This window comes from Anthonomus grandis, chromosome 8 (genome assembly GCF_022605725.1).
Source record: "Anthonomus grandis grandis chromosome 8, icAntGran1.3, whole genome shotgun sequence".
Taxonomy (NCBI): Eukaryota; Metazoa; Arthropoda; class Insecta; order Coleoptera; family Curculionidae; genus Anthonomus; species Anthonomus grandis.
In genome coordinates this window covers 33901753-33929300 of record NC_065553.1, presented here as the reverse complement: position 1 = coordinate 33929300, position 27548 = coordinate 33901753, and the positions used below count along the sequence as shown (strand labels likewise).

At 33.9% G+C, this 27548-nt stretch overlaps 1 protein-coding gene and 1 long non-coding RNA gene across 2 annotated transcripts in view; one reads left to right on the top strand and one right to left on the bottom strand.

Annotated features, from left to right (window-relative positions):
* LOC126739042 (adenylate cyclase type 3) overlaps positions 1–27548 on the bottom strand; it is a 1002544-nt gene that overhangs the window by 109438 nt on the left and 865558 nt on the right. The window contains exon 15 of the mRNA XM_050444560.1: positions 9394–9653. Coding sequence (XP_050300517.1) covers positions 9394–9653 — 260 coding nt within the window. The remainder of the gene's footprint in view (positions 1–9393; positions 9654–27548) is intronic.
* On the top strand, positions 5558–6043 carry LOC126739069 (uncharacterized). Its single transcript, XR_007661536.1, has 2 exons — positions 5558–5854; positions 5921–6043. It is a non-coding gene; the product is annotated as an uncharacterized LOC126739069 (long non-coding RNA).

Below are 27548 nucleotides of genomic sequence, written 5' to 3'. Positions count from 1 at the left end.
GGAATCCAGTATTCTTTAAGTTGCAATAACTCATTTTCCCACTTAATCCAAACTTCGGTCAATTCGTTTGATAAAATGGAGTCCCAGTCGTACTTTTCAATCCATATTTGCTGCATTAAAATTTTTGCTCTTATTATAAATGGACTTAATAATCCTAATGGATCATATACTTTTGCAATTGTCTGTAGAACCTTACGCTTCGTTATTCCTTGCTGCCCCGTATGATTCTCGACGGTAGATAATATAGAATTAACATCAATGTTTAGCTGATCTGTAAGAGTACACCACCGTATTCCCAGAACTTTCTTTACAGGATTACTGGCCTTTTCATTATCCATTAAAAGAGTTCTTCTTAAATGCACATTATTAGTAGCCCATTTCCTTAGATTCATGCTAGCTTTCTTCATTATTTCTTGACTTTTGAAATAAACTTCACTTGCCTCGTCTGACGTGTCTACAGCAGCCACCAAATCATCGACGTAAAATGACCTTGACATGATATCACATATCTTTTTAAAACCTTCATTCTGCTCATCCAAATGTTTGGTCAAAGTAGCTGCCAAGATAAAGGGACTGCTCGTTACACCAAAAGTCACCCTTTTCATGCGAAAACTAACTATTTCTGGTAAGCTTCCATTATCCTCAATTGAGCTTTCGTACCATAAAAACCTTAATGCATCTCTATCATTCTCATTAATTTCAATTTGCAGAAAGGCTTTCTCAATATCAGCTATTAATGCAACGTTTCCAATTCTAAAATTAATTAGCACTTTTAATAGCAAGGGTACCAAGTTTTCACCTGGTGATAGAAGATCATTCAAAGATGGCATTCCTGGAGCATGGGCAGATGCATCAAATACAACCCTTATTCTTGTGGTATCTTTATCGTATCTGTACACCGGCCTGTGTGGCATATAGTAGGCTTTAGGCGAAATAACACTATTAGCACTTTCTGCGCAATCATTCTCAAAATATTCTCGCACAGCCTTATCATACTCTACTAGTCCTCCCATGCGAATAAGCTTTGACGTTAAACTTTTAGCCCTCGAAAGTGCCCCGTTAAAGTTTGACTCCACTACTATATCTTTACTTTTCCAAGGTAGTGCCACAGTATACCGATTCTCGTTAAAGTGTATACTTTCTTCTATGTACCTTTTCGTAGAATGGTCCATTACATTAGTATCATTAATCCCAATAGCTTCCAGGTCCCAAAATTTCTTTAGATCAAAATCATCATTCACAGTTTGCACTTGGAAAATATTAGCCACATTCAATGAAAATCCATATTCACAGCTTCTGCCATGGATAGTCCATCCTAAATAGGTATTCACCGCAGTTTGATATTCTGACAGCTTTTTAATTTCTCCAGTGACTATTTTCCAGTAGTAATCAGCTCCTACTAATACTGATATTCCAGGCAAAACTTGCTCTGCGTTATCTGGACAAATATCAGCCAAACTATGCTCCTTACTAAATTCATTTATAATTGAATTGTTACACGATGGAACAGCAAGTGTATCAAAACAGATTTCTGGTACTTCAATAGCGTTAATCGTTATGTTTTCGTTAGAGTTTACACCTCTTATTGTTAACTTTACTCGATTACACAACCGCGCAGGCGCCAGTTCTTTTTTACCAAAACACATTATAGACAGTTTGTGAGTCCCTTCTATTGGTAAATTCAATTGTCTGGAGACACACTCTTTAATAAAAGTCAACTGACTTCCGCCATCAATAATAAGTCTGATATAAGTTTTAGATTGTCCACTGTCCAACACCTGAGCACACGCGGTCTGCAACAATACATTACTTAGTCCGTTATTAGAAAACAAAGCTGTAGCTCCACTTTCCCGTTCGTTAGATTGTTCATTATTATTACTAGACCGATTAGTTGCGCTATTATTTTTGATAAAGTCCGGGTCACACATGGTCATAGCATGCTTACGCGAGCACTTATTACACCTAATATTCGTTCTACAGTTCCTGGAAGAATGATTACTCTTTGTACATCTAAAACACCTGCCACTAGATTTTAAAATGTCTTTCTTTTTTGCCAATGTCACCGCGGAATTCGTACAATTAGTCGTCATGTGATCTTTTGATTTACAAAACAAACAATGTTCCTTTACCGATGTAAAAAGTCCTGCGGCCGTAAACTCATTATTCTCTTTAGGCTTGAAGCGATTTCTTTTAAAAGAGTCAGCACTTTGAAATTTTCCGCTAGACTTTTCACCCGATAGTATATTGGCTTGTTCTACAGAATCTACCTCTAGTTTTATAAACTGTAACAGTTTTAGCACTTTATCCTCATAAGATGCCTCACTACTACTTCCTGAACTCTCATGAGTCATATTTGAGTTTCTAGAGGCAGTTTCTTCGTTATCATTCCCTATATCAGTTGTGGCTTGCTTTTTGTTGTATTCTATTCTCATAGAAAGGGGTAGAGCTTTTAAAATTATAGATTTTACCATCATGCCATAACTACCGGGTTCAATTCCAAGACGTTGCAAGGATTTCATTATTTTTGACGTTACGTTATAGAGTTTTCTTAGAGCTGAGATATCCGTTCTATTTTTTACAGGGTTTATATCTAGCAATTTTTGAATATAGCTGTCAATAATACATTCCTTATTGCCATATTCATCTTTTAATAATTGAATGGCATCGTTATAACTATTTTTACTAGTCGTTAGACCCTGTATCGTTATGGAGGCATTTCCATATAGAACTGACTTTAAATAACTAAATTTTGAAGTATCATCCAATTGTAAATTGCTGTGAATAGCTGACTCGAATTGTTCCCAAAAAGCAGGCCACTCGTGATAATTTCCACTAAATTTAATTAGTTCTAATTTAGGAAGTCTTACCGACATTTTAGGTTGATGTAATTCTCCCGTTTGTTGACCCACATTATCCATATTCTCAGCAGAAGCACCCAAAGCCATATTTCCTTGACTATTTACTTCCGCTATACATTGTTCCAATCTTGCAATTGCTACCACAGCCTTTTCGTCATATTCCAAAATTTTTACACACTCATTGTCCATTTGATCCTCACTAATAAATGAACTCGCCTTTTCGTTAGCAGATTTTAAATTTTCTCGAGCCGATTTTATTTTGACCACTTGAACAAGAGCGTCTTTCACATTAAATAGTTCCGAATCAATAATTACGTTAGCTTCGTTAACAACCCTCGTGAGCTGAGCGCGACACGCCGTTTTCATCGCAACCTCCATTTTTTTATTACGTTAGTCCGTTACGTTAGTATAGTTTTCAATCCGTTAAAAAAAAAGAGAAAAAGTCCACTAAAAGCTTTCCCGGGTTTCGGCACCAAAATGTAAATATTCTACATTCGCTTTACGTTTAAACACAAATAATACTCCCGGATACGTATAAAAAACTTTATTACAGACTAATTCTGAATTATAATTGAAAACTACTGATAAGATTACGGAATTAAACTTTTAAATAGTCTATACACGGGAAAATGTCTATTTGCCCGAGCCGTGAGACGTCGCGACGTTTATTTCTTTTAATCGACAACTCAACTAACTCTTTTTAATACGTTTTGTTTTGACGAACCAGTCCGGCCTTGAGCAGAATATTTCTTAGAACTCCAGACGCCGACGATAAACACACAGTTCTCTTGGTATTCGTTTTTAAATAATAAAGTTATGCGATTTATGGGTTCATCACGCGTTATTTTCCACATAGCTCAAGTTTTTTGAGCGAAGCCACTCTTGGATTTCTCCCTTTTTGGTGGCTGTTGTAGGCACCTTCTCCAACTTCCTGGAGTGGTAGGGAGCGTTGTCTAATACGACCACGGCATTTTTCTCCAGCTTAAGAAGTACTCCCTCAAACCACTTTTCAAAAGACGGACCGTCCATTTCTTCATGGTAATCCCCAGTTTTTTTTGATTGAAATACCCAAAGACCACCAGGAACAAATCCATCTTCACTGCCGATGTGACAAATAATCAGCCTCTGTCCTTTTCCTAAAAACGTATTACTTTTTTTGCTCATATAATTTATTTATGAAATTTTCATAATAAAAAAAAACTTTTGTTAAGGTAAATAGGTACCATGAACTTGTCTCTGTACTTTTTAGTTTTTTTTTAAAGGTATTTCGAGTCATATCTTTTAAATGTTATAGGAATTGTTGATTAGTTCATTTAAAGACAAAAATAGCAAAAAATAATAAATTCTTCTGAATGAATCATAAATCGGAAAAATAATTGTTCATTTAAAAAGTTTTTTTTTTAAATAAATGCACCCTCTAAGGTCAAATCAAACATTACTTTGTATTCCGTGGATCACATACAAGTAATGTAAGTATATATTGTTAAATAATTTTTTATCATTTAACTTAAATGTAAAAAAAAATAAAATACAAAAGGTTTTTTACCTGAAGGATTTTTTAAGCCTGTAGACAGACCTTCAAGAAAGGCTTGGCGAGAAGAGGTTACTGCAGTATCTGTCCACACTTTGGATTTAGTGTGTCCCGCATTCAACCACGTTTCATCCAAAAAATAAATTTTGCGATTTTCCCTTCTATACGCTTTTATTTTTATCAAATACTCCCTTCTCCAACATTTAATATCGTCCCGGTCCATTAGAAAACTGTTTCTTTCCCTTTTTGCATATTTAAAATTTAATTTCTTTAAAATTTTAAAAAACGTTGTCCTTTTAAAATCAGGTAAATCATTGTCCTCATTTACCACCCTTAAAACTTTTTCCACAGTCGGTAGTTCATTTTGGAAGAAAAAACCATGGACTTTTCTTCTGATTATATTTTTCTCCATATCCGAAAACTTTTCAAATATGTTGGTAGTTTTACCTGGTTTTTTTGGCTCTGAAACTACGCCGGCTTTTTTGTATTCTGCCACTATACGCTGTTTACTTCTGCTTCCAACCCCCGTTCTCTCAGCCACTTTGTTATAAATGTCACACAAAACCACTGCTGGATTATCTATTGTTTCCCTTTTAAAAACATTTAAAATAAGTTGTTTGGTGTCCGCACTGAAATGGCCCTTTTTCAGTCTCTTCTCTGGCGGTCCCAATGGCCCCAACTCTGCTTCAGACTCCGTACTGGACATTTTAAATGTTTAACAAAATTTTTTTAATCAAAAAATAATGAATATAAATTTATTAACAATACTTAAACACCACACGCAAGAACAATTCAAAAGACCGACCACGGCAATAAGATACACAAGGACGAAAATGTGAAATAATATGAACGACGAACGTCAATAAAATTCGTTATCGATATCGACGATATCTGCGCGCTGCTACCCGGAAAAATGCATCCGCCACGAATCCGCCGCAGCGTACAATAAGATAGAGAAGGACATCGATATAAGCGCGTAGTGCGTGTTGCAGCAAATACACGGGATGTTGCCGCAGGGCCAGTGCGGCCCTGATTTAAAGAGCCAATATCGAAGACCCCGCTGTTGGCCATCTCGTGGGCAACTTGACCAATAGCAATGGAGCATTTGTGCCTGTCAGCGCATATCACGCGGTGATCATTGTTTTGACGCCTCGCCTCTAACGTTTGACTTTAGTTTAGTGTTGAATTAAAAACAAAATTTTCCGGCGACTGTGAAATGGCATGTAACAATTGGCTGCGGAAGTATTCAACGGAGACCAAAACAGATTGGATTGTTAATCGTACATATCCAAAAGTCACCAAAATCGCCTTCCGCAAAGATTTTGTTTGTCATCGTTCTAAAAGAAACAAAACTCTTGATAGCAGCCGTTTACGCAATAGAAATTTTAATTTTTTGCAAGCTTGGTAATTCGAGTTAGAAAAAAACACCGTTGATACCAGGAAGAGAGACACATTTATGAAGGAAGTATTAATGCAACTATAAAGGTAAAGTTATGATTTTTAATAATTTATTACTAATTTCCGATTTTAGGTGGTAACAGAAAAACACATTTTTGTAAAAAAACTTTTATATAACAAGATTTTATGAAATACAAAATGTAATACCTATTATTGTTTTATAATTAATAAAATTTTTATTTATTCTTTTGATAAATATTGTTTTTTTGGTATAAGGTTGCTTTTAAATTTACCCCTTAAGATTTTGAATATTATTATACAGGGTGTCTCAAAAATAAATATGTAGGTATATACGATTAGATAATTTAAGAAATTTAAAAAGATTTTAAACCTTAAACATGTAAATAAGTACATAATTTGCGAACATTTTAAGATGGAAGATAATCGCACCGTAAAAAATTTAGTCAGGAACAACTGCTTTATGTGTAAAATCGATCTTAGAGATGCATATTTTTTAATTTCTATTTATAAAAGCCGTAGAAAATATTTAAGGTTTAAATTCAATGGGGTCATATACGAATATAATTGTATGCCATTCGGCTTTAATATAGCGCTTTATATCTTTACTAAATTAATGAAACCTGTTTTCACTTTTCTTAGGGGTAAAGGATTTGTTTCAGTAATTTTTTTAGATGACATTCTTCTTTGTGGTAACACTTACGCAGAATGTTTAACCAACCGTAATGTAACTCTAGATCTTTTAGTTTCATTAGGGTTTTTGCCTAACTACGAGAAAAGTGTCCTTATAGGTTTTATATACGATTCGATACAAATGTATCGAATCGTATATTCGCCCTCCCCAAAATAAAGTTTTAAGTACTCTTGATTTAGTTAGGAAATATTCACTGCTTAAGAAATGTAGCATAAGAGATTTTGCAAGAATTATAGGCAAATTAACATCTATCTGTTTTGGAGTTAAATATGGATGGCTATACACAAAAAATTTTGAACGACAGAAATTCTTGGCACTCCGCAGCTCAAATGAAAACTATACCGCTACAATGGCAGTTCCAGAGATGCTTAATAGTGATTTCCAGTGGTGGTTAAAAAATTTGGCACATTCTACCAACTTTATTCAAATGGGTTCTTTTGCTTTAGAAATATTTTCAGACGCATCGCCCACTGGTTGGGGAATCAGCTGTTCAAGCAAAAAATCACATGGGTTTTGGTCATTAATTGAGAAACAGTACCATATAAATTATTTAGAACTGCTGGCTGTTTTCTTTGGCCTTAAGTGTTTTGCCACCAATTTATCGAATTGCAACATACTATGCCGTGTCGATAATACCACTGCTCTTGCTTATATCAATTAAATGGGTAGTGTACAATTTCCTAAACTGAACAACCTTTCTCGCTTAATATGGCAATGGTGTGAGAGCAGAAATTTGTTTTTGTATGCATCGTATATAAAATCAGCAGACAATTGGGAGGCAGATCGCGAATCTCGTAGTTTGGCAACCGAGACTGAATGGTCTTTGGATCAGTCTGTTTTTGAAAAGATAAAATTTTTATTGGGTGAACCTGAAATTGATCTGTTTGCGTCAAGGACAAATAAAAAATGCCAAAAATTTGTTTCATGATTAAGGGATCCAGAGAGTATAGCAATAGATGCGTTTACATTAAATTGGGAAAAGCTAAATTTCTACGCATTCCCTCCATTTTTCTTAATATTAAGAGTATTAAATAAAATCATATTTAATAAGGCAAAGGGAATTTTGGTGGTACCTCTCTGGAAATCTCAACCATGGTATCCAGTTTTTCTAGCACTTTTAGACAGAGAACCAATAATTTTTCGTCCTGACAAAAATTTAATATCATTCAACAGGGTACCACATCCCCTGTGGAAGACGACAACCCTGGCAGCAGGAATTGTATCATCAAAGCTTTACGGTTGAGAAATGTCCCAGTTGAGTCTATGGAGATATGTCTAGCATCAGTCACCAATAGTACTATTAAACAATATAACATAGGACTAAACTATGGTGGAATTATTGCAAACAGGAGAAGCTTGAAGTTTATAACCCATCAGTTCCTTCAGTACTTAAATTTTTCACGGTGCAGTTTAATAACGGGGCTTCACTCAGTTCCCTTAATTCGTACAGGGCCGCACTAACACAAATTTTAGGCCCAAATCTTAGTGAATATTTCAGAGTAAAGAAAATGTTTAGGGGATTTAGTGGTTTACGACCTTCTCTTCCCAAATATAATAATACTTGGGACCCAGGTTTAGTTCTCAACTATATTAAAAATACTTATGTAGACAATCTAAGCCTTGAACAATTAACCCTTAAAACTGCAATGCTGCTGGCTCTTGCTACGGGTCAACGTGTGCAAACTCTAGCAAGCATAGAATTAAAATATATTGTTAAACATTCTGATAGACTAGAAGTCTATATTGCTAAAAGAATAAAAACTTCTAGACTGACTAATAAACAGCCCTTGCTTGTCCTACCTTGAAATTGACATAATTATCTGTCCAGCAAAAACCTTATTATTGTATATAGAAAATACAAGAGTCATTCGGGGTAAAATTGATTGTTTGCTTATAACTTTCAAAAAACCACACCATGTAGCTACTTCGATCAGTAGATGGTTAAAAACGGTTTTGGCAAAAAGTGGAATAGATGAAAGCGCATTTAGTGCACACAGCACAAGACATGCTTCCACTTCGGCTGCCGCCAGAAAAGGACTAAGTTATGAGAATGAGAAATAATACAGATTTTGCTAAAACTGTTTTTAATCTCGCCTAGTCTTTTCTTATATAATTAGGTTAGAGCTTACCTACATATATGTATATGTAGATAAGAAAACATGTTATGTTTAAGACACTTAGGTTAATTTGGTCTTAATTAGTTATGTTAAATTTTGTATATAAATTTAGTTTCTTGGAATATTTTTGAAGTAAGGTCTCATAATAAAAGTATTATTGGAACTAACTTATATAGAATTTTCTTATATTGTTACAACTTACTTTAAACTACTACACTATACTTATTTATGAAGGCGAGGCTGAAATATAATTTAATGATTAAACGAACTTACCTAAGTGAGGTTTAATCCTAATTATATGAAGCCTCGCCGGAATAAATAAGGTACCACCCTCTTAACTCCCTCCCAAACCAGTTGTATCAAGCTTTAAACAGGTATGATTCTGCGGGGACGGGGCATAGGAACCGAGAGGGAGAAAAAAGATTTTTTAGACTGTGTGAAATAGACACTAAGCGGAGCTACTATACTATACTTATTTATTCCGACGAGGCTTCATATGATTAGGATTAAACCTCACTTAGGTAAGTCCGTTTAATCATTAAATTATTACCCAATCACATACCATTTTTTCGCACAGGTAGGTATTTTGAATTGGTGTCAGTCTCCGTTAGCATCTGTGCATATATAGCCACTATAAAACTTCGCTGGCTTAAACACTCTGGTGTCCAAATCTGATAGTATTTGTAAATGTACTGTTTTTGGAAAACCTCACCGATTTCAACACTCGCTAGCATTTGTAAATATCCATCCGGGCCCATATTAAGCATGAGGACTTACCTATTTTCTTGGCTTATTCCTAACCCAGCCTCCTCGCAATCCAACGTATTGCCAATAGCAAAAATGTTGACGCAGCAATGGCTCGCCGTCACACCAACCATAAGGAACATCTTCCATAGATATGGTAAGCAGGCAGGAAGAGAAGCAGCGATCAGTATCAACACCCCGAAGTAAGAAAAGTAAGAGGGATAGAGGCATGATTGGTTAAGATCCGTGCTTGTGGTGCAGTTTGTTTCTGACTGGATTCTTATACAGGACAGCTGAAATAGTATGGAAATTAGTAAGAGTATAGTTCAGTTTTTTAAAGAAAATGATATACTGTAAATAATTCTCCTAGTGTAGTTTTTCATGTTATTTCCATTTAAAGTATTCAAATAATTGTGGTTTAATCCAAGGATGTTAAAACTTGAAGGCCAAACGTCCGTTCGAAATTGTTTAATCCTACTTTAATTTCTTATCAGTATTAAGAAAATTAGGTCTTTAAATTTGTCACCGAGGCTGTTGGTAATGCCCCACTTAAAAAATGAATAACTTACCTTTAAAAAATACCATCAACTAAGATAATGTTGCTAAGAAAATCAAACAACTAAGATTTAACCAAGATCAAGAAAATAATAATGATACTAGAACCTGCTTTAATATTGGGACCAAAATGGGAATTAATATTGGGATGCTTTAATATTGGGACGAAATCGAAATCACATGAAATATATCACCAACTTTTAAAAGTAGCTAAGTCCGTAAGCGGTGATTCCAAAAATAGGACACAGACTCAAAAATCCGATTTAAGGAATCAAATCGGAAGGAAAGCTACTTGATGTATAGTCCTATTTTTGTGCGATGAGACAAAATATAGATAATATAGTTAGTTAGTATAGTAATATTGTAGATAAATAAGAACAACATGTATAGCAATTTAAATCTGAGTATTTCAAACCGTTGGACGTACTAATTACCAAATTTTAAACATGATTTTCCCACATTGATGATCTAATGAATTCAGTAGCAGGTCTCAATGAGTTTAACCCTTAACTAACGTGGTGACATTTTGAGACACAAACCACGTTGTGGGTTCGCTGGGACTCCTAACAATTGCTCTCTGAGACAATTGTTTGACAACAGATTATGACAGTTAGCAACACTCTTTTATATTTTTTTTTATTTTAGGGTAAAAAGGGCTTTCCATAAAAAAAACTTGAATCTGCAAGGATTATTTTTTGTGATTTTTTTTTATTTATCCACTCTCATCGACATTAACAAGGCAGTGTTGGTATATTTGTTACAGTTTATTTTCGTCAGATACATAAAGAATAAGAAAATAAAATGAATCTAAAATGTTAGCGAAAGCATAGCTCGATTATAGAACTTTAAGAGGCAATTTCTAAGTTATTCTGGTGCTAAAATTAATAAAATAAACAGTTATCATTTCAGTATTAATTATATTTTTGATATCACTAATTTTCAACCCTTATGACCCTTAATTCAAATTATTAATCATAACATTCATTTTTTTTAATTGTTTTGATTTCACTAATGTCAGGAGTCATATCCTAGCCAATAAGATCCCAGCTCATTCTCCTATATCCCTACTAAAACCATTTCTGGCGCGAAAATCTTTGACCTCTAGGAGTCTTGAAGAACAAGCCTTTGAAGAAGGTTGTTTCTTGGTATTTTTGCCGATTTTACTCCCATGAAAAGTTGAAAACTCACCTTTTGGGTATTTTAGTTTGTGGATACTAAATGCCATACTGCAATAGTGCAGGATTATAAGTGGTGTAGTTAAATCCCAAGTTTTTCAAGGTTCTTTGTTTAAGTGTCCAGTTTTGTGTTCCCGAGAAAAGGCCAATTCCATTGGTAAGTCCTAATATTTTGATTTGGCATCTTGGTTTCTGATAATCTACATATTACACATGTAATTTTATATAAGTAGACTCGCGCATACCGTTAAGTTTAACCATCAATGCTTATATCTACTTACTCTATTGGCGATTCCTCAATCTGGGTATTCTTCCACTTTCAGGCTCTTTTTTTCATCCCCCAGTATGGTCTTTATCCACGATTATAAGAGGTAGAAATCTCCACTCATCTACTCCAATAACGTCCACAACATCTACATTGACATTCACTGTTAAACCGACCACCCAGGTCCCCCACCGCAATCATGCAGCCCTTTTGGAGCCAGGTTTGATTAATGTTTGTGACGTTTAGTGAACCATGCAGTCAGTAAAACAATCTAACCAGTAAACCAAAGTCCTGTCAACATTCATTAGCTTTACTGTAGTATATTAGATTAAATACTAACCTCAAAATTACATTGTTACCACTCTCATCATTAGATTTTACTACCACACCATTGTTTTGAATAGTTTCATAATAACTAGGTACATATTAGTTATTTTATTGAAATAGACCGTATAGATCTTGTAAACTGGATAAATAGGCCTATTTCGAAAGTACTCATGCGAACTTTTAGCCCCAAACAACATAATACAAGATTTTAGTTTTGATATAAACACTATATTTAGGAAGGGCAACATAACTTGTTCTTAGAATAATAAGTTTGATTATTAATTTTTCTTTTAATATAGATTCACTTAAAACTGCCTGTTCTTCCTTGTGAGATTTTCTTTCAGGTTTATAGGTCCTATAGTGCTTTTAGTAATTTCCTGTTTTCTTGGTCATCGGGATTTTCTTATCCATCTGGGATAAAACAGGTGGCGCTTATATTTTATTGATCTCTTGTTGAATCCACGCCACTCTACCAAAGTGGTTAGTGCTAGTCGGCTTCCCTTTGAGAAGATCCCCTGAGCTGTCTCTATAGCTTATAGTAAGCCTCCCTCCTTCCATTGGTTCCCTTGTACCCACTTTATAACCCTCACTCCACATATCTTTACTCTCCTTTTTCCTTCCTGTTATTCCCCATCCCTCCATTCAAATTTCATTTAATCCAAATATAATTAAAGTGATATTAAAGTAATAAAATTGTTAATAATTAATTATAATTAGATAATTCTTTATTTTTTTTTTTTTTTTTTAAATTTTTTTTATTTAACATATTTTCCTACAACATTGCAGGAAGATTGGCTTTTTGGATTTTGTGCATAAATAAGAAGTCTTCCTCCGTAATCTCGGGTTGTAACGTGAGCAGTATTTTTTTGCGTTACTAGGTAAAACTTCTGGCTCTCCATCATTCTGTGGTTCAGCTGCAAATCCCTTTACTTTTTTGATACTCTCTCTCTCTCTCAAATGGCTTGGTAGACGAGGGTTGGCAGCTCTTTGACTAAGAAGAGGAACATATAGTTGTTTAGCCAGCAGTTTTAGAAATTCAAGTCTTGATAACACTTGATAACACTTGATGACTCTTTTTATGAGATTGATGAATCATATATGCATTCAATCCACTCATATCGACAATTCTATAGACTATCACATAACAATTTTCGACAACGGCATCCACACCTGTTTTTGTGTTATTGTAAAATTCATTTATCTCCTGCAATCCTGTATTTGGGTCAACATTTTTAGTGTGGTGCATGGATAAAAGGAGAACAAAAGCTTTGCCCTTCTTCGGTACGATCGATAATAAAGTTATTGATTTGGTAAAGCCATAGAGACATGACCGTACTTCTCTTGTTCTGGAAGGAAGTAATTCAGGAGGTACTTTACGAATTTTGTATATTGAAATATTGAACTAGTTCAATTGAACTGTACCAGTTGTGGCCCGTGACATTGCTGTAGGTCCTAAAGATTGGTTTGCAAAGGCAAACAAAAGCTTGCGTAGGCATAGCCAGCTTCTTCTCTTCATTAGTCAAGTGCTCTAAAGTGTCGCTACCTTTACCACAATATATATAGGTATTGTACACATAATGAATTCTGGCATCAGTTAAGCATTGCATCTTCACTCCATATTTTTCAGGTTTACTGGGTATGTACATTTTCAAACGACAGTGACCTCTACAACCCACAAGCATTTAATCTACCGTAACATTTCTACCTAAAGTATAAGCAGCCTATGAATTTTTGTTGAATTTTTTCAACATTTCTGATATTGTAGCCGCTGAATCAACTTTCGTTCGCTCCTTTCTTTCGTTGCGCGTATCAAATCGAATACATGTTAGAAGCACTTTAAACCTACGGGCTAAAAAAACCAGTCAGAATATTTCACTTCCAGTTCCATCTGTGGCGAATATAGCTCCTATACTTTCGTTATTTGATTTGAATATAGATGTCAAGTGCAAGATACCAAGGAATCCATTAATCTCAATTTCGTTGGTGTCTCTAAATTCAGTGCTCATTGCCTTTAGTCTGTAGTCCTGTAATTTTATGTTAATGTAATGTACCATAACTTTTAACATGTCTTAGCTAAAAATTTTCTTTCAGGCATCAATTGGCTTTATGTTATTATCAGCGTCAAATATGCCACGCATAGAAGGGAGCTTTAGAATGTTAAGGCTGGGAGTGCGGACGTTTCATGTAGATTCAACCGATGACCACTTCCAACGATTTTTCCCACAATATTTTTTTCTTGCATGTTCATCCCTTTCCTGATCTAAGTTCTCCTTCATCTCCTCTTCTATTTCGTCCACAACATTCTCGACTTCTGCAGATGTATCGATTTCTTTCTCAGACATTTCACTTTCGGATTCATGTGCACTGAAAACATATTAACCATCTTCGATACTATCTCCTTCCAGATCAGAAGAATCACTGCCCAATTCATCATACCACGCCGGAACAGTCTTTTCGGGATCATCCGATTGCACTACTTTCCGACGAGTTGCCATTTCTCAAAAAAGTCACGAAAACTACATTGCGAGGTCCCAAGAACTACGACGCGCTCGGTTCGCAGATTCAAAAGTGACTGACAATTTTGTCGCGCTAACATGATGTTGCTGAGGCCCTAGTAGGAGGGTACTAAAAAGCGCGCCGTGCTAGGATAAAAGGCTGAAGATGAATACATGTTAATATAGTTCTGGAAGTCCCTGGGACTCCACAACGTCTGTTAAAAGTTAAAGAACGTACGTCAGTGTACGAGAATGAACAAAAGTATACTTCTGCTTATAAAATATTACTATTATAATTGTAAGTTTCGTCTCCTTAAATTAACTTCTTTGCAAATGGTAGGATTCGTTGGCACTTAGAAGTAGGAATAAAACACTATTAGTTTAGTGCGACGTTTCGCCGGTTTAATTCCAGCTTCCTCAGGCACTGAAATAAAGACATAGATTTAAATAACAAATTAGGAAAAAATCCATTTCCTTAAAATGGGCAAGAATTAATAGCCTTTGTTCAAACATAAATACAAAAAAGACAACGCTGTTCAAAAAGTATTAGAAACTTACTAATGAAATACATAGAGTTCATAAACAAAAAACAAAACAAACTATCTGCTAGTTCATGTTGGGAAATAACCCAACAACACCCTTTTCTGTAATCGAGGTGTATCTATTATTATTTGGCTTATGTTCACAATTTTAAGCACACCATCGATCCTAGAAGGTTGCCACAGGTCAGAAAATTATGAATTTAAAGTGGTTATTTTTAAACGATTCAAACTTTTAAAACCAACAAATAAAACCCATAAATTGCCATGAAACTGTCAGGCTCTTAGGTCTTAAGCCCATTTTCTCATCCCTTGTTGATTAAAGATTATTACTTATTAAGCAATATTTACATCCACTAAGTAAAAAAAGTACCACGGTCAAATTTGTTATACAGTCGATCTCAGTTATTATAGAAGTCAGGTTGGCCCATGCGTTACCCGTATTCCCTTTACTGTTTAAACCCTAATATGGGTCTCTCTCTCTCCAGACTTTTGATGGCTAAAACTGGTCCAAGAATTGCAGTATACAGTCGAGTTGAGTTACTGTCACAGTCAAGTTGAAGCACTGTCGTCGAGAAGTAGTGTGTGAGTAGAGTCGCGATCGCAGTAAGACGTTGCTCGCGGGAGTTATCCCTATTACCCAAGACGGGTTTTTCTCTCTCTGTCTCTTTCTCTTTACACCTTTAGTGACCTAGAAAGGTCCGTAAGAACCCTTATACTCTAAACTCTAAACACAGTTAAAACTACCTGTATTATTGTCGCTAGTTATGAGTTCGATCGTCGTGTGTTGATACAATAGGTTTAAAATGTTATGGTTTTTAATACATTGATTAACCCATTGCGATTAAAGTATAAGCACCTCTGTTAGTAGTTAGTAAGAAGTGAGTGATGTTGCAACAATCTATAATTGAGTCTATCAGCGCAACAGTGGCCTAACCCACAAAATTGACATTTTGCGTTTTATGCTCATTTATGTTCCATATAGCGCGATCTTTAAGGCAACAGTGGCCCAAGCCACCTTTCTCTCTTTAATAATAGATGGCAGCACTATAGTTACTTGTTGCATTTCCTGATTAGTCGTATAACTGAGTGCAATACTGGCCTAACCCTGTAGTCTGTGGGTTAGGCCACTGTCGCATTATTATTTTGTTGTAAAAAAAAATCTCATGCGTCAGCGTAAAAGTGAAAATAGACTGTTTTCTTTATAGTATAAACTTAAAAAGAAGTAACTTGATGTGATTATGGCTTGTTATTCATCTGTTTTTGTCGGTAAGTATTTTGTATACATTTTACGTTATATTATTTGTTACGATTTAACTGGATATATTTTTGAGGTTAGGTTTTAACAATTTTCAAATTAGGCAATCCAACAACCTGTCAAAGTCAAAATTCAATGTGACTGCAATGGTCAAAGAGTGTGTTGTTTACATGTTTAATTGCAATTATTTATGAATATTGAGAATTGCAATTTTTATTTTGGCGGTTTTTTATCATACAAAGGGTACAAATTGTTAAATTATTTAAAAATACCTGCGATATAAGAAAATGTGTTGACTTTCGTCAGTAAATGCGGATCGATTTCAATGTTTGACCATCACCGTTATATTGAATAGCTGAAAAAGTCATGTGGTTTGGATTGCCCAATTAAGTTCTTGCAAAATGGTTTTTTGAAACAATAACAATTCATAATAATTTCAACAGAAAAGTCGTTTTTTAAAATTATTCTCCGTAGTTTCTGAAAATTAAAAAACAAAAAATAAATATTATTTAATTTTTGTTTTTAGGTTCAGAAAATAGTGATAAAGATCCATTTCAAGATTCTGGGTCGGAGTATGTACTATCTGAAACGGGCAATGAAATATTTGAACAACGAAATGAATCTACGGGGTCCGATAGTGAAGCCAAAAAACAAAGTAGAGGTAAAAAACGCATACTGTAGTCTGAGCGTTTAAGCACAGATATAACTAGCTAACGCAACAGATAAATATTCGAATAGCAAAGCTTGTCCCCCGTAAAATCGACGGTCGCACCTGACCGAGACTCGAGCGCCTAATAAAATATACTGAAATGCGGCGCAGCGTTGCCGTATGTTATAATAAATCCGCAATTAATACAAAAAGCCTGTGTAAAAAACATTTGTATATATTTCAATAAAGTACATGGAGTATTTACAAAAGAAAAACAAAATTATATATCGTGTATAGTTTCTTAGAATAGGAGGTATATAAAAGCACATTATAATACATACAAAACTATAAATTACTACCTATTTAATAGAAACTTATGGGCAAAATAACAGAAGAGGCACAATAAATCTTTTAGCATGGTGGTTTAGTAAGTGTTCAAAATTTAAGTAAGTGATCATTTTATATTAAGTAAAGACGTAAGGACGATATGCTAAATCAAAGAAAGCGAATTTTGTTCTATATTTATTAACCTACTAGTACTAGTAGCTAATATTTTGTTTACTATTACTTTGGCATGCGTTACGAAAATATTTTTAAAGCTAAGAACTACACTTAAAACCCTTGCAAAATTATAGTGTAAAGATAATCAAAAATATATTAAGGTTTTAACTTAAAACTAAAAATCGAATAATAACTTTAAAAATAAACAAGATTTGTGTAATATTATACTAAAGAAAGTATAATATTACACAAATTAACTAGTCAAAAACAGTTTGGCTGGCAGAATAAAGCCAGAATGTAATTTTTGTTAGAAAATAACTGGAGATTACGGAAATAATTTTTAATTAGAAAAAAAATCAGTGTATCGTTTTTTTTGTCCAATTAAAATTGTTTTCCCTTTTAACACCCCTGTAAAAAAATCGAACCATTTAAATCGAACCATCTCTGAGCCTAGGTTAATGTAATTTTTTTTTCTTTTTGCAAGACCTAATAGTTGCCGTTTGAGTTTGTGCCTTTAACCTGAAATGCGCTGTATAATTTGTTGTTTTTTATTTATTATTTTTGTTTTAAATTTTTAATTTTTTGGGTTTTATTGTGCAAATTTTTTCGGTTCCATTTACAAAATTTATATAAATTAGTATATACAAGTTTTGTTAACAAAAATACCTTATGCTCGTAACAATTATGATCAGATGGTCCCAACCACTTCATATTTTTAGTTAAAATTTTGTTTTTTATTTTGGTACCCACAAATTCCTGATGCTTAATTTTTTCAAACTCGTTTGCAAAAATGTACATACATTTTTCTACAACATTGGTAACATCTGCAGAAGGACTTATCAGATAGTTGTTTTCGTGGCCACCGTAATTCTTATTTAGTATAAATATTTGGGATGGATCGGTTAAATAAGAATCAGATTTTAAAATAGAGGCACAATTTTTGGAATTAAATTTTTCCAAAACTTTCTTAACTAAGTATCCGGCATAATATGAATTTGCACACTCTTCCAAAGCATGGTGTTTGATAATGGGCTCTTTGCTTTTAACTGTTGGAATGTCATTAATTTTTTCGGAATCTAAAATTTCAATATTATTTTTCGATGTCGTTTGGTGTGCCTCTTTTTTAGGGATATTATTTAAAATTAATTGTTTGTCGACATCATTCTCACAATTGGATAATTTTGAAGGAGTTAGTAAATCTGTTACACTTTTAATTCTAAAAAATAATCCAAAAGATCTGGCCGTTGGGTTAAGATTCCAACCACCGCTTTCTCGAGCTAAGGAAAAGAAATTTTCCAAAAAATCTTGGTTTAATCTGTTAGTTAATAAAAAATTATTATTTTCTTTTTTTTGGTCTGCATAAAGGATTTCTATGGCATTTATAGTTTGAACTAACCCTTTAAAACATGGTGGCTTACTTTTGGATATTTCTTTTAATTGTGTTTTTTTATTTAAAACCTCGCTAACTTTTATTATGGATTCAAAAACCTGTTTACCTTTTTGCAAAACATCTATAACTAATGAGTTTTTCAAACTCACACCACAGTTATAAGGATTTTTAGTAATAATCGTTTGCTATTAAGAGCATCAAATAAATTGTTCATGATGGTTATAAAATTTGAGGTATTAGTATCAATTTTTTCATCAACTATAGATTTTTGAACGGATGTCTTTACAGCTGCAGCCATAGTATTTGAGAATAATTGTAGTGCTAATTTGCAGGACATCTTTTCAAAGGCATCAGGATTTATATGCTTATCTGTTATTTTTGGAAGCATTCTGGCTGATTGAGATGCTTTATCAATTTCGTATATTTTTTTAATAACATCAAAGCAGATACTTTCATTTAAAAGTTCAAACCTTATTGAAGACTGCCAGTTATTCCTGACGCTTTTGAAAAGATGAGGGACATCATATAAAGAAATGATCTTTTTTTCTTTTAAATAAAAGTAAGGCTTTTCTGCCGTAACACCCAACAGTTTCATTGCGCCTCTATTATTGGTACCCTGGTCACAAACCGTGGCCAGTGGTAAAAAGCTCATTTTGTCTAGAACAGTTAGAACGTACAAAATAATATTTTTTAAGTTTTCTTTACAGACTGTATTTTTTGAAAAAAAATATCCTAGTGGAAATTTCCAGGAAGAATATATTCCTCTCATGGAAAAAACGAGAGCATGGTTGGCTTTATTTTGAGTCCTACCAAAAGGACCCAAGTCCTCAAACCCCTCTATTAAATGTAATTTTTTATTAAATCCCAAATTTTCTTTCAAACTTATTTCATCAAATGCTACAAGACATTTTTTTTCATTTGTTGTCATTGCCTGGGCCTTTTGCTGTAAAAAAACCTGAATATCTTCATCAATGCCTGTTTTAAAATCATTTTTCGCGATCCACTTTTGAATTGTTGAAATAGCTGGTAAGATGATGCCTTTTTTTAGAAATAAATAAGCAGACGGAGATTTATAATAAAAACATAAACAAAATTCTCTTTCTTTTTGATTCCAAACCACACGTTTCTTACCTCTTAATTGCATTTCAACAAAAGTTTTTGCCACTGGAGATAACAAACTTAAAAGCGGTAAGGGCGACGACATTGCAAGTTTGGATTTTTATATTTTTCTGTGTAATCTAAAAATTATTTTTTTAAAATTCTTATTCTTTTTAGTAACACATGTAATTTTTCTTTTTAATTTTAATTTTCTTGGAGTCACAATTTTGTCTGGTAACGAACATAAATTGCCGACAAACTCGGATTCTACACTGTTATTATGTTTTCTTCGTTTTGTTGAAGAACTTTTTGGACTAAAATCGAGTAGTGATGTTTCCAGTTCTGCATATGTTCTTTTTGGAGTTAACACTTTTAGACTATCTGGGCAGTCAGTAGCAAAAGGACTGGTTTCATTAAGAGCATAGTTTCTGGGAACGGCATCTTTTTTCAGGTAAAACTGCTTGGATCTACGAAAGTCCTCACTCGTGAAGTGATCCATACAAAGGTATTTATTGCGTAGGGTTTCTTCGGAAAATGTAGTTAATTTAGCGTTTCCTATATAAAGCAAAGAAAAAATATTTTTGTATTTATAAATCCTAATATTATTAAAGTAAATTATTTGTTTACTTTTGGGATTCAAGGTAGCCAAAAGACAAGTAAAAGATAACTTTTTGCTTTTTTTATTGTTTTCCATTTTTTGTTCCATTGCTAATATTGAGAAAAAAATAACGTTAAATTATTAAAGCAGTTTTAAAAATGCAAAAAATAAATATGGGGCCAATATGAATTTGATTGTAGTGGCCAAAACACGAATCGTCGCGTGAAAACAAGATCTTCAAATCTTATTACCTTTTTTACCTTTTAACCTAATTACCTTTTTTTTAATTTATTTAGTATTGCAAAATTTGCTAAATTAGAGTTTTGTATTGGGACGGTAGTTCTAGACCGATTTTTGAGAAAAAATATATCAAAATATTGGGACAGAATTGCTGCTTTTAAAAAGTCTTTGTTCTTATTTGGTTGCTACTAAAAAAATTAAGTAATTGCCAAAAAGTGGTTCAATAGATTTTGGAAGAGGTTTTCAAACAAAACAAAATAAAACAGCATCAAAGCTATTTTTATATGGTTATTTGATCGTATATTGACAGATGCGTTAACGTGCTTATCCATGCCACCACTATATTTATAGTATTTTAAATAATAATCTGTCAACTATTGACGTGCATGTCATAATAATTCTGGAATGGTATATCTTCTTTAACTTATGGTATATCTTTATTTTAGTGCAAAAAAGAACTTAATAAAGTAATGTCGGGAGTAATTATAAAATTTACTTACCAGAATTTATTATCCATTTATCGCATAAATTCTTTATTTTCACTGGAAACCTAAACATTCTAATTGAAGAGTTTCTTCGTGAATTTCGACAATTAAAATATTCACATCTAGAACCACCAGGTCGTTTTTTTAGAAGAGTCTCCATCATTTTAATATAATGTTTTAATAGAAAACATGGAATGGAATAAAAACATGGAATTTGGTAAATAATAAAAGTCTTAAATATTAAGAAACAATGCATTAACACAAATAAGAAACTCATTCGATCAGCGCAAAACACTTAACCACAACGGCAAAGTCAAACTACCTTTAAGTCCCAAAAAGTGCCCTATTTATTTAAACTTTTACTCGGCTGACTGCGGTCTGCTTCACCTAAACTCGACAACAAGGGCTGCGTAATTCATCGATGGTCAGCCCGCTCAAAAAGCCGGCTGACATTTCTGGGCCCGCATTTTTACTATTGGAGTATTTATCTGTTGCGTTAGCTAGTTATATCTGTGGTTTAAGCGATGTAGGAATAAAGTCACAATCTCCCAATAACAATTATATTTACAAATATCCCAAACAATAACTTTGAATAAATAATAATTCTTAATTTATGCAAGTCTTATCACTTCGAGTCGAACCAACATATCTCTTCCCTTTTGTTATCTCGCCCTGCGAAATATATTAAAGAATGTGACGGTCGCCTGAGTTATTCCAAAAACATCCGATCAGGTGAGTCATGTCGTTGAATATTTTAAGTTTCAGAGGTGGGTTAGGAAGGGTAGTACGTCACGGCCACCCTGATCTTCTTTCGTCCTCGAAAGATACAGAGTACCTGGAATTAAAACATTTTTTTTTTTTTTAATCTAATCTGATTAAGAGAGTTACTATTTTGCCTGGGAGGGCTACTATTTTCCCGAAGAGAGCGGCTGTTTCGCCTAAGAGCGCTACTATTTTGCTTGAGAGATCTGCTGTTTCGCCTAAGACGATTCCTATTTTGCTAGAGAGGGCGACTATTTTGTTAAAGAGAGCAACTGCATTGCCTAAGAGGGCTACTATTTTACCAAAGAGGGCGACTGTTTTGCCTAAGAGGGCTACTATTTTGCCAAAGAGGGCGACTGTTTTGCCTAAAAGGGCTACTATTTTGTCAAAGACGGCGACTGTTTTGCCTAAGAGGGCTACTATTTTGCCAAAGAGGGCGACTGTTTTACCTAAGAGGGCTCCTATTTTGCCAAACATGTTAACGATCTTCACTGTTTCAAGTGTCACTATTTGGAGAGAGAGAGTAGTAGTATCTTTGCCTACCTGCAACATTATTTTTCCTGAAGAGTAAAAGGCTTCATTTGCTCTAATCCAACCACAGCAGTGTAAGGTCTACTGGATGGTTCTGAGTGAATATCCTCCTTTACTCGATAGCGGTCGTTAGGTAAAACCTCGATGACTTTGAAAGGGCCTCTATATTTGGGAAGTAACTTTTTACTTTCATTGTTTGCCGGAAAGCTTGTTACTTTTGTGAGTACGATATCTCCCACTGAATAAAATTTTGGTGGTGTTCGATGTTCATTAAACGATAAGTTTTGCCTGACTCGTTTTTTCTTCGAGATTTTTGGCCGCTTGCTTCCGGATCTTTGTAACGTCTATAATCTCTTGTTCCAATACATTGTAAATGTCAGTGTCAGTTTTAAGTGGATAACCGAGTAGTAGCTCTGTGGGTGAGTGTTGAGTTATGCGGTGTTTCGTGTTATTTATTCCTTGTTGAATTTGTAGTATTTTGCTGTCCCAGTCGTCTCTCGTTGTATTAGCAGTTGATGTAGCCAGAGCCTCCAGTATGGTATTATTCATGCGTTCTACTTGACCATTACCTCGAGGAAGTCCAACAGCTATTGTGAACAGCTTAATGCCTTTTCTATCGCAATATTCTTTAAATTCTCTTGAAGTGAAAGCAGTACCCGCATCAGTAATAATCCGTTTGGGATTTCCAATAATTAAAAAAATTTCTTCCAATTTTCCAACTACATGTTTCGAAGACGTATCAGGGACTGGTTGGCAATATGTGTATTTTGAAAATCCATCAACTGCCACTAATAAGTATTTATTTCCATTTTTACTTTCAACAAATGGGCCTAGGTGGTCTAGATGAACTGTGTGGTGAGGTCTCGCATACTTGGGAATTGAGTGAAGATTTTTTTCCAGGTTTTTTTCCACTTGAGTCTTTATGATATAAACATTGTAAACATGCACTTATATATTTTTTTACAAACCTATTCATCTTTGGGAACCAATAGAATTTTTTCATTCTCTCAATAGTTTTATCAAAACCAAAATGACCAAAATATCGTCATGATTAGCTTTGACAATTTGCCAACGACAACTTTTTGGTACTACCCATCTTCGTCCAAATGGGGTTAATTTAAAAACTTTATTACCACGCAAGTCATAATTATTAAATATATCTTTATTATTATCTACGTCACCGCTTAGTAGTGTGTTCTTAATATCTTTAATACTATCATCTAAATCTTGAGCTGCTCTTAAAAAGTCGTTTTCAGAAATAACTAAAATGTTCTCTATTTGTCTGTTATCACTTTCAGTAAAATTGCGACTTAATGCATCTACGTGCTGCATTTGTGTTACCGGTCTATGTAATATATTGAAAGAAAAATCCTGCAATGTTAATATCCAGCGAGCAATTCGAGGTACGATTCTCTGTTTGCTCCAAGCGTTTTTAACCGCGTTACAGTCAGTAAAAATTGTAAAAACGTGCCCTGTTAAATAGTATCTAAATTTTTCCAAAGTTTTGACTATTGCTAATAGTTCCAGCTCAAAAGAATGGTAGTTTTTTTCGGTATGGGTTGTTTGTTTGCTGAAAAATGCTACAGGGTGTTCCAAATTATCTTTTTTTTGTGTCAAAATACCAGCGTAACCATCTCGGCTTGCATCAGTATATACAGTCATTGGTAATTGTGGGTTAAATAAAGCCAATGTTGGTTTGGAATATATTTGATTTCTTAACTGACTAAAAATTTATTCATGATTTTCTGTCCATTTCCATTTACAATGTTTTTTTAAAAGCTTTGTAAGAGGGGCTGTTTTACGTGCAAAGTCTTGAATGCATTTTCTAAAGTATCCCACAAGGCCCAAAAACTGTCTTAACTGATGTTGGTTTTTAGGACGAGGAAAATTTTGAACGGATTCAATTTTGGTGTCTAAAGGACAAATTTTATTAAATGATATTTCGTATCCTAAATAGCTTATTTTTTTCAATAAAAACGCTGATTTACTAAGTTTTATAGTTAAACCGTATTGCTTAATTATTTCTTAAACTTTTTCTAATTTTTCTATACCTTCAATCACTGTTTTTGATGGTATGAGGATATCATCCAAATATGGTATGACATGAAAATGACGTAGTGGCAAAAATATTTCGTTCATCAACTGTTGAAACACTGAAGGGGCATTGCATAACCCAAATGGTACTCTTCGATACTCGTAATGCCCTTCCGGCGTTACAAATGCCGTGTAGCGAATTGAGTTTTCATGCATTGGAATTTGGTGATATCCCGATGCCAAGTCGAGGTTGGTAAAATATTTATAGTTTGTTAATGTGTCTATGATGTCTTCAATTACAGGCATTGGAAATGTATTTTTAACAGAAATTTCATTTAACGTCCTGTAGTCGACTACCATTCTTTTTTCGTTATTCTTTTTACTTACAAGCAGAGCGGGACTAGAATAAGGAGATTTACTTTCTTGAATAATTTTTGCATCTAAGAGTTATTATAAGTTGATAATTTAATTAGTGAGCAATCGCTACCAAAGTCTATAAATGCTTTACACTTGTACTTATGCGCCTAAAGCATTAACATCTGTCATATTGGAAGCTTCGACTGCTGCGCTTATATTATTGTCATTAATGGCTCCGGTAATCAAAGATATTTTATCTGTTTCCGAAAAATTTAATTTTAGTTTGTTGATCTTTGAAAGATGTTCGAAATAAAAATCATATAATGATTAATTTTCTTTTGGTTTATGATTAACTAGGTTCATTAACAACTTGTAACAATTTCGATTTGAATTAATTTGGTTAGCAATAAAATATTTTTTCATTTTTCCCATGAAAACGGAGACCACCCCAATTCACTTTCAATGAAACTATCATACCACATTTTGCCAGTCCCTTTTAATTTGCTTAAAGCTTGAAATATAGTGGCCGTATCAGACCAATGATATAAATTTTTATTATATTGAATAATTTCGATCCAGTCATTTATATCCCTAAATTTGGGGTCAAAATCTGGTATAACGCTAGAAACGGTAATGGTCTCAGCAGGATACGACTTAATAGGAGGAGGTGTGTAACTTACAGTTGATCTGCTTCTTGACTTTTTTTGTTTTTGTTTACCAATTTTCCTATGGCTCTTGCACTCTTCACTTAATGTTGATGTCGATGAGGGCGACCGATGTCGCCTATCCCTTTTACTATTATGTCCCATTTTTCAATTTTGCACGAAACACCCTAAATTAGCCTTTTCTCAACACCTCCGGTTCTTTTCAACCACTTCTGATGTAGTCTGAGCGTTTAAGCGATGTAGGAATAAAGCCACAATCTCCCAATAACAATTATATTTACAAATATCCCAAACAATAACTTTGAATAAATAATAATTCTAAATTTATGCAAGTCTTATCACTTCGAGTCGAACCAACATATCTCTTCCCTTTTGTTATCTCGCCCTGCGAAATATATTAAAGAATGTGACGGTCGCCTGAGTCATGTCGTTGAATATTTTAAGTTTCAGAGGTGGGTTAGGAAGGGTAGTACGTCAATAAGAAATGAAAGTAAATGGAAACGTAATATTGCAAAGAAAAAACGAAATGCCGGTCAAGAATACGTTATAAGGTCAAATAAAGAGTTGTGCCAGCTAAAATTTTTTTAGAAGTACAAGACTGTTGTGAAAAATTAATTCACAGCGCCAAAAAGCTATTTTTACGTTATTTTATAGCATTGAAACATTTGATCTACAAACTGCCTATATTTTTGCATTTGTTGAAGTTGTAAATAAATTAAGAACCTTTACTGAAAGAGCCGGAGCTTCAAGGCGTAAGAAAACTCGTATTTACTTTTTATGTAATGATGCTGGGGAAAAAATAAAAGTCTGCAAATTGTTTTTTAAAAAAGTCCTTCAAGTTTCTGATGGCAGAGTCAGAAGGTTTAGCTGCACCAGTAGATGGAAGGGGTAAGGGAACATCTATAAACTCCAGATGTAATGGTTCAGAGCGTAATACAATTTATTGAAAAATTCCCTGCGTATGAGTCTCATAATACTCGACGCAAAAACCCACACAGAAAGTATTTAGCCCCAGATTTAGGTCTTGGAAAAATGTATGAACTTTATAAACAAGAAATAGAGCTCGAAAACGTGACACCTGTCTCGATGTTCTTATTCAGAGAAATTTTTTTGAAAAAATTTAATCTTTGTTTCCACGCCCCGATAAAAGATTCAACTCAACTCAACTCAACTCAAAAATGCTTTATTGTCAATATAAACATAGAAGTTGTAGACAAAGCCAATAGACAGTACATTAAATGAATAAAAACGAGAAACTTATTTAAAATAAAATAAAATTATATAAAATTTTGAAAAATACTTAAATGCTAATCATTAAAAAATTCACTTAAACTATAGTACGCTTTACTAGCAAAAAATATTTTCGTCCTTGTACGTAGGCTTTTTTCAGTCTTAAGTTGTCTTATTTCTAGTGGAAGTTTATTAAACAGCTTTCTACCTCCATATATGATAGAGCTACGGACAAGTTCAAAATGAGGAATGGGTAGCCTCAACAAATAATTTTGTCGCGTATTATAGTGGCTTCCTAAGTGGAGTTCCTGTTTATATTTTCTAAAAACTAAGCAAACTGTTTCCAAAATAAAGATACAACATAGGGTTAAAATATTATGACTTACAAAAAGTGGGCGACATGAGTCACGAGGCTTGGCCCTACATAGATATCTAATGGCCCTTTTCTGGAGTACAAACACTAAACTAAAAAGTGAATTTAAACATGAACCCCAAAAGCAAATTCCATATCGAAGGTGCGACTCGATAATCGCGAATTATGCAGATCTGGCGATGGAGAAATTAAGACTGGTGGCAATAACCCTTAGGGCGTAGCAGCCTGATGAGACTTTTCTACATACATTCACAATATGGTCTTTAAATTTAAGGAACTTGTCTATGGAAAGACCCAAAAACTTACTGAACGGTGGCATGGTGATGGCTTCATTATTCAAACATATATCATTTGTATTACATTTAAAATTAAGGATATTTGTTTTGGATACATTAAATGTCAAAACATTTGCATCACACCAGTCTTTTATTTTTAACAAATCTGCACGTATATTGGCCTCCATTTGAGAAACATCAGAGTCGTACCAGAGGATGGTGGTATCATCGGCAAACAATGTAAATTTGCCAGTTACCTGCAGTTGTGGCAAATCGTTCACATAAATGAGAAAAAGTAAAGGAGCAAGTACTGATCCTTGCGGAACACTCAAATTTATATTAAGTTCCTTAGAGATACCACCATTAAATTTGACAGCCTGGACACG